Source organism: Geospiza fortis, unplaced genomic scaffold (assembly GCF_000277835.1).
Source record: "Geospiza fortis unplaced genomic scaffold, GeoFor_1.0 scaffold96, whole genome shotgun sequence".
NCBI classification, from domain to species: Eukaryota; Metazoa; Chordata; class Aves; order Passeriformes; family Thraupidae; genus Geospiza; species Geospiza fortis.
Window position 1 is genome coordinate 671,350 of NW_005054454.1, and position 7,995 is coordinate 679,344.

Sequence of the window (7,995 nt, forward strand, 5' to 3'; positions counted from 1 at the left end):
TGCGGGCACAGAGCGAGGGAGGCCCGGGCAGCACCGGGGAAGGGGCTGGGGTGTGCGGGAAGAAAGGATTTCTTTTCCTCCTGGGAGGAGGAGAAATGGGAAAATCCCACCCCAAAATGCAAGGAAGGAAGATAGGGCTTCAAGCAACCCGAAATCTTCCTGGTTTTTACTGGTAACAATCCCAAGGTTCTCACTCCTTCCCACAGCTGTTACCTCTGCCTGTTTCTGCCCCCAGAAAGAAAAGGAAAAAAGCAAATTGCTAACTTCCAAATTTTCCTAATTTCCCAGTTCTGAGGCCACTCACCAGGACGAAATGCACGGTGCAGCCTGTGACTTTGAAGCCACTTTCCAGGGGCTCTTGCTGGGCATTCCCATCCTTGATGAGTGGAAAAAGCGATGCAGAAGCGTTCAAAATTTTCCCTGGGCATCAGTGTGAGAGGAAAAAAAAAAAAAGAGAAAAAAAGAGATAATTTGAACTGAATTTCCTTAAAAATAAACTGAATTTCCTTAAAAATGAGGTGTGATCATCAGTGCAAACCCTGAGCGGCGCTGCTCTGCTCGGAGGGAATTCTGCTCTTCCAAGAGCACAAGTGCAGCAACATTCCCAAAGGAGCCTGTGCAGGCTGTCAGTGAGTGAGTAACTCCTGAGCAAGGCCTCAGGAGCTGGCACTAACTCACTGCTCACCCTTCAATAACTCACTGCTCACCCCTCAGTCACTTAGGGCACACACAGAGCTGTGTCAGGGTGTGCAGGACACCACAGGAGGGAGAAATTCAGAATTCCCATACCAGAATTCCCACAGTCCCACTGCCAGAGGGAATGGAAGCAGAATCCCATATCCAGAATTCCCATACCAGAATTCCCACAGTCCCACTGCCAGAGGGAAGCAGAATCCCATATTCAGAATTCCCATACCAGAATTCCCACAGTCCCACTGCCAGAGGGAAGCAGAATCCCATATTCAGAATTCCCACACCAGAATTCCCACAGTCCCACTGCCACAGGGTTTCCTTCCCGGAATGTCAGCAGTGCCAGCAGGGCTGAGGGATTTAATCCAAGGACAAGGAAATCTGACAGTGGAGTCCTGGTGAGACCAGCCGCCCCTGCTTTAGTTTCTCTCTTACATTTGATTCCTTACCTTTCCATTTTCGGAGAAAAGGGCTGGACAGAACTCTCATGAACCCTGACAGGCAGATCAGCTCCACAGAGAATTCCTCCAGGACTCGGTCAATGGTGCTGTCAAATTCTGAGCGACTCCCGTACAATTTGTGATCAATCACCTGGAGCAGTGAGACACAACAAAAGGTGGGACTGGGAGCAGCTGCTTGGGCAACAGTGAGGAACAAACCAGATTAATTCCAGGACACTCCATGATTTGAAAGGAGGGTGCAGTGAGGTGGGGTTGCTCTTTTCTGCCACGTCCCAGGTGAAAGGGTGAGAGGAAATGGCCCTAAATTGCACCAGGGGAGGTTCAGATTGGAGATTAGAAACAATTTTTCCCTTTCAAGAGTGGTCAAGCCTTGGAAGGAGTTGCCCAGGGAGGTGGTGAAGTAAATTGGCCAGACCCTTGGGTAAGGGGAGGAGCAGGTCCTTTATTTCTACCCCACCTCCTGTTTTCAGCCCCCCAGGTGAGTGCTGATTCCTGACTCTCCTGAGGACCTTCAGACAAGGGGCTCACAAAACTTTGTGCTCTTGCCTGTGAAAATGTGAGTGGATTTTGGTATCACTTATTTATTAGACATGAGTCAGAAAAATATCACATGAATCCAACTCGGGAGCTGAAGAAACTGCTTCAGAATCCTTTCCATGCAGGGACAGCCTCCAGCAGTTTATTTCAATCTGTGCACAGCTGTAAAAACACCTGCTCAAACCCACTTAATATCAGAAGGGAGAGTTCCTGCCTTTGACATCCCAAGTCATGGAATGTTCTCAGACAATGCTGGTGGTCCTTGCCAGGGGTTTTTATGGAACAAGCCAGAACAAATTCCTGTCCCAAAGAGCTGCCTTGTGGCCCATGGGCAGGAGAAATTTTGTATGGGACTGGGCACAGTGTGAGACACAGGTTTTCATCCTGGAGAGGAGAAAGCTCCAGGAGAGCTGCAGAGGGACTGGGGACAAGGCCTGCAGGGACAGCACCCAGGGAATGGCTGCCAGTGCCAGAGGGCAGGGCTGGATGGGATCTTGGCAATGAGGAATTGTTCCCTGGCAGGGTGGGCAGGCCCTGGCACAGGGTGCCCAGAGCAGCTGGGGCTGCCCCTGCATCCCTGGCAGTGCCCAAGGCCAGGCTGGACACTGGGGCTGGGAGCAGCCTGGACAGTGGGAGGGGTTCCCATGGCACTGGGTGGGATTTAAGGTCCCTCCAACCCAGCCCAGTCTGGGATTCTGTGAGTCTAAGGAGGGATAAACCCAGGAGACAACACATTCCAGTGCTTTGCAGAACCTGAAGTTTGACTGATTTCAGCCAAAGCTTGAGGCTCATGGGCTGCAGTCTCAGACCCAAACCATTCATTGAAATCCCTCCCCTGGCATGCAGCACCCACTGCTGAGCTGGGAAAAGCCCCCAGAGCCCAGTGAGGACTCCCAGCTCTGTGCTCCATCCACAGGGAAAGTTTCACACTGAAGTGAAACCTCAACACTCAACAAGCATTTCAGCATTTCCCGACCAGCCACGGGCTCAGCAGCTGGGAATAGAAAGGAGAAGGGGATGTGTCCTTACTCTTACAGATGGATAATGAGATGATTGGCTCTGGCAATTAAGGGATGAACACTGTGTGTATATTAAGAGAAGCTTTACTGATGTATAGTTAGGTTATTGTAGTTTAGATGTCCTTTGTTCTCCCCACACTCCCTTTCCCCTCTGTATTGTTCCCACCAGACAGCCTGGGCTGTCTAGGACAGGCAGAAAGAAGCCATGTGCATAAATCCCTTGCATGGGAGAGTCAGGAATGGGAAGCTTGTTGCTGGGGCGGCATGACAACACCTGACCCTTCAATTAAGTTACAAGAAATTAGTGTCCACCAAAAAACTACAAGGAAGAGCTGACTGACAGACTGTGGGAGGGACCAGGGCTGGCTGGTGCTTCCCCCAGGGGTGTAAAAGGCAAAGCATCAATCTTGAAGATCAGGCAGCCACTAGGGCAGCTCCCAGCACTGCAATTTTTCCTTATTTCATCCTTGTGCTGCAATTCCTGTTAAGGTTTAAGAAGCCCTTTAACCCTTTCCCGGTGAGCCGTGGTTTCCCTGCTTACCCGAGTGGGGATCCCGGCGCGGGCGGCGCTGCGCAGCTCCGGCACCCCGGGCCTGTTGGAGATGACCAGCACCAGCTGGGCACAGCTGCCCGGCTCCCGGGCAGAGCCGATCAGGGCAGGCAGGGCCGTGCCTCCAGCAGGGAGAGAGCACAGAGGGGGACACGTCAGCACCCACCCTGGGCAGTCCTCTGAACCCTTCCCTCAGGGAAATCCCCAGAGCCCTGCCTTGGAACAATTTACCACAGAGTTTCCCCCCCATGGACTCTTGTTTAACAATAAACCACTCCTGTTCCCTTCCCCATATGTCCTAAACTCTCCTTTCCCTGTTCCCTCATTGGTTGTGGTATCCCTGGTGGCCAGCCCCATCTCCCCTGTAGGGCAATGCCCTTTGCCCTGCCCCCTGTGCCACCCCAGTGCCCTCAGACCATTGGCCACTGACCCTGCACTTAACCTTGTGCTTTGTCTTCTGTCCCTGGCTTCCCTTCAGCCTGCTGAAATAAACCTCACTGGAACTGAGCCTACAAAGGGCCCTTCTGCCTCTCTTGGCTGAGCTAGCTGAGTGTGGTGTGTGAATGTTATAGATACATATTATAATATTGGCTTTTCACAAATATTAAAATGGATTTTATGTGTGTGGTGTTAAAGTAACTTTGTTATAAAGATATGGTTTTATTTCTGTTGTTAATTAAGCTCAGTGAAATAGCTGATATCAGTGTGCTTGTGTTAAACTGCCTGCTTGGGTGGGATAACACCCAATGCACACAGGATGAGCACACCTGGGCACATCTGCCAGCTCTCAGTGCTCACTGTCTGCAGGCAGAGTGGGCCAGGGCCCAAAGACTGGAGGTGATGATAAAAACAGGACTAAAACCACACCCGAGGAATACACGTGCTCTAAAAAGTGGACCCAAGATAAAGATATGCTAAACAATTCTTAGAACATGTAAAGTAGTTTGGGGAAAAGTTTACTGTGCATAAGGGTCTGTGAATATGCAAAGGGCTGATGTAATGAAAAGGTATTTAAGGGGTATCCCCAAGGATAACAGGGTGCTCTTGGCTGAGTAAAAACCTTTGCTCTGTGGTCCTTGTCTCCTTTGTCCTTTATTAAATTTTTTACATTTTCACAGGAGAGTGATTGTGTTTTTCACAGGGGACTTGACTGCCTTGCCTGAATGCCTCCCCAGGCAGCTTTTCCACAGGAGGTGCTGTTGGGGATTATTGGTAGCAGCATCCACCATCCAAACCCCACTCTGCTGCACCACAGCCCTGGGAGGGGCTCTCAGCTGCTGCTCAAAGATCTGCTCACCCACAGACAGCCCTGAGGGTGGGGGCACAGATAAAGCTCAGTTTTTAAGCAGTGCAACACAACTCTTTGACTTAAAGTGAAACCCTGGACTTGAGGGGTCTGGAGACTCCACTGGAAGAAAGGCCAGGTGGTCACACCTGAACCAGCCTCTGCTGTGTGAGGACATGCTCTGTGCCAGGACAAGTGACAGCTCACCTGCTCCAGAGACAAGAACAGCCACCTTCACCTTTCTCTTCCTGGGCTGGGGCTGGATCTCAGCAGTGCTGGCATCCACCAGCTGCTGGGGGCTGCTCAGCTGCAGGGCCTCTGCAAGATTCTCCACTGCAATGTGAGAACCTGCTCCAAACACACAGGGAAAGTGTTAGATTTTACCTTTCCTTCTAAACTGACTTTATGTAGTTTATTAATAATGTTTCAACAATGAAAATTGCATCAGCAGTGAATTTATGCTGGCACAGATGGAGCTCCAGAGGGATTCAGAGCTTGAACAGCCCAGGTCCCAGGAGCTGTGCTGGTCTGTGGTGTTACCTGCTCACAGAGTTGTTCACAAAGGCCCAGGCATGGCCTTTTCAAGGATTAATCCCATCTTTTATACCTTCCATGTTGCAAAAGGACGCTAAAAATGGTGCTGACAGAGCTGAGGTGACATTTTGGCCGCCCAAATTGTTGGGTTTCCTGAGGGATTTGGGTTCATGTCCTGCTGGATGTCAGTCGGTGCCACACCAGGGTTCAGCCTGACCATCACCACACGTGACTGTACAAAGCTGGGGCCTGTCCTCAGCCTTTCCTCAGGGCTGTGTGAGCTGGGAAGGGCTGGACAGGAGGGGAGGTGATCACCATGAGGGTGGTAAAACATCCCCTGATTTTTGGAACAATCAGCACAGGGATTCCCTGAAGCCTCAGGGAGGGGAAGAGGTTATCCAGGTGCTGCCACTCTGAAACAAGAACTCATTTCTCATTTATTGAAACCTGAAATGTAGATGTGGAGGTGTCCACCAGCCTCCAGCCTAGTGAAACAACAGGAAGGTGCTGTGAACTACACAGACTTTGCAACAGGGAGTCTCTTCAGTCCCACAAGGACACCTGCTCACCTGTGTGACAAGGGGCAACCACCTTCCCAATCAGCCAGGCCTCCTGCTGCCTCTGGATGTCCTGGAGAACGTGCTGGGCCAGCTCCTTCTGCACGACCAAGACAGCCCCAATCCCACAGGGAAGGGTCTGAGCCATCTCCTCTGCAGAGAGGTTCCCCTCCTTGTAGAGCCAGCCAAAGATTTCAGGGATCTTCCAGCTGAGAGCATCTGGGGAAGATTGAAATTGCTGTGTGGGCAGCACAAATGTTTGTTATTATTTACTGTCTGCAATGACAGGGATGTGTCACAAGAGCTGGTAGAGAGCAATTCTTGCTGCCACAGGATCCCAAATCCCTGGGCTGGCACAGCTCTGCCAGCCCATGGAGTGCCAGCTGTGCCCCATGGGCACCTTGTCCCCAGCCCAGAGCACTCAGTGCCACCTCCAGGGCACACCTGCAGGGATGGGCACTGCAAAGCTCCCTGGGCAGCCCCTGCCAAGGCCTGAGCTCCCTTTCCATGGGCAAATTGCTGCTGCTGTCCAAGCTGAGGGGACCTTAAAATCCATCTCAATCCATCCTCTGCCATGGCAGGGACACCTTCCACTATCCCAGGCTGCTCCAAGCCCCAGTGTCCAACTTGGCCTTGGAAATTTCTTTCTTTCCTTTCCAATTTCATTCTAGAGAAATACAACCCAACACACAGACAACATTCTTTCCCCCTCCCCATCCCCACTGTATTTTTAGACTCACATGAACATGGTTTTCCTTAATATTTCAAACTTCTGAATTCTTTGCCCAATTTTGGCTTCATCACAAAAAGTTCTGCCTTACTCATAGATGTCAGGTCATGTGGGGAAGCTGCCAAAAAGTGCATTAAATGTGTGTGTGTGGAGCAAATCGTGCAAATTTATTGCCCTACCAAACCTCAGTATTTGGTCAAAAATGTTTTGTTTGGAGAGGTGTCCTGAGGAACACACAATCTTCTCCAGCCCTTTATGTCCTGGAGATGTGCTGCCTTTAATCTCCTCTGGAATTTCCCTTCAATAGGGAGTGAGGATCATGACTTGGAATGGTTTTGGCAGCCCCTGGGGAAGCAGCCACTGGGGGCTGTTCTCCTCTGCAGGGACATTTCTGAGGATTCCACAGCTGAAGCTGGAAGGCCAAGGCCGTGCTGGGCCTGAGCTCTGTGCCCCAGGAGCCCCTCAGTACTCACCCAGGACGGCGCTGACGTGCTCGGGCAGGAGCCTGGAGATGCCCCCCAGGAGCCCCTCGGCCGTGGGGGCAAAGCCCTTCACGTGCCCTGAGCGGAGGAGGGGCAGCAGAGCTGGGCTGAACATCTTCCCTGGGGTCAGCAAAACATCTCCTGCAAGGAACAGCCTCAGCTCAGTCCTGTTCAAAACCTCAGGAGAGGTTTAGAATCAAAAATCCCAGACTGGTTTGGGTTGGGAGGAACCTCAGAGCCCACCCAGGGCCCCCCCTGCCATGGCAGGGACACCTCCCAGTGTCCCCAGTGTCCAGCCTGGCCTTGGGCACTGCCAGGGATGCAGGGGCAGCCTCAGCTGCTCTGGGCACCCTGTGCCAGGGCCTGCCCACCCTGCCAGGGAACAATTCCTCATTGCCAAGATCCCATCCAGCCCTGCCCTCTGGCACTGGCAGCCATTCCCTGGGTGCTGTCCCTGCAGGCCTTGTCCCCAGTCCCTCTGCAGCTCTCCTGGAGCCCTTCAGGCCCTGCCAGGGGCTCTGAGCTCTCCCAGAGCCTTCCATTCTCCAGGTTGGATTCACAGGATTTGTTTCAAAGGTCGTGGGGTGGTTTTGGGAATGCTTCCCAGACATGTTCTCTCCCAGTCCTTGCAGAAGGCCTTGGGAAGGAGGCAGATGTAGCCATGAAATTTTATGAAAAATCCTTTTGCTAGGATTTTTTCTCCTGAGAAGCTGAGAGGCCTCAGGAACAAAATGTAACCAATAATTATCTGCTGCTGTGGAATGCAACAGGTGCATCTGTGATTGGTCTCATGTGGTTGTTTCTAATTAATGGCCAATCACAGTCCAGCTGTCTGGACTGTCTTGGTCAGTCACAAGCCTTTATCATTCTTTTTTTATTCTTAGCTAGCCTTCTGATGAAATCCTTTCTTCTATTCGTTTAGTATAGTTTTAACGTAATATATATAATAAAATAATAAATCAAGCCTTCTGAAACATGGAGTCAACATTCTTGTCTCTTCCCTCATCCTCAGACCCCTGTGAACACCATGACAGGCAGAAGTGCTGCCCACTGGTGCAGAGCCGTGGGCACCATCCCCACCCCACAGAGTGACCAACCCAGCCCGACGGGAGCAGCCCCGGCCCCGCAAACGCCCGGGGAGGAAGGGGAG

The 7,995-nt window shown here is 51.6% G+C and overlaps 1 protein-coding gene across 1 annotated transcript in view; it reads right to left on the reverse strand.

The window, feature by feature from the left end:
- Positions 1 to 259: 259 nt before the first annotated feature.
- LOC102045650 (trifunctional purine biosynthetic protein adenosine-3-like) overlaps positions 260 to 7,995 on the reverse strand; it is a 39,497-nt gene continuing 31,761 nt past the window's right edge. The window contains exons 17-22 of the mRNA XM_014309814.1: positions 6,837 to 6,986; positions 5,646 to 5,852; positions 4,750 to 4,890; positions 3,249 to 3,379; positions 1,140 to 1,281; positions 260 to 420 (exon numbers count right to left, since the gene is read on the reverse strand). Of these exons, the coding sequence (XP_014165289.1) occupies positions 260 to 420; positions 1,140 to 1,281; positions 3,249 to 3,379; positions 4,750 to 4,890; positions 5,646 to 5,852; positions 6,837 to 6,986 (932 nt within the window). The remainder of the gene's footprint in view (positions 421 to 1,139; positions 1,282 to 3,248; positions 3,380 to 4,749; positions 4,891 to 5,645; positions 5,853 to 6,836; positions 6,987 to 7,995) is intronic.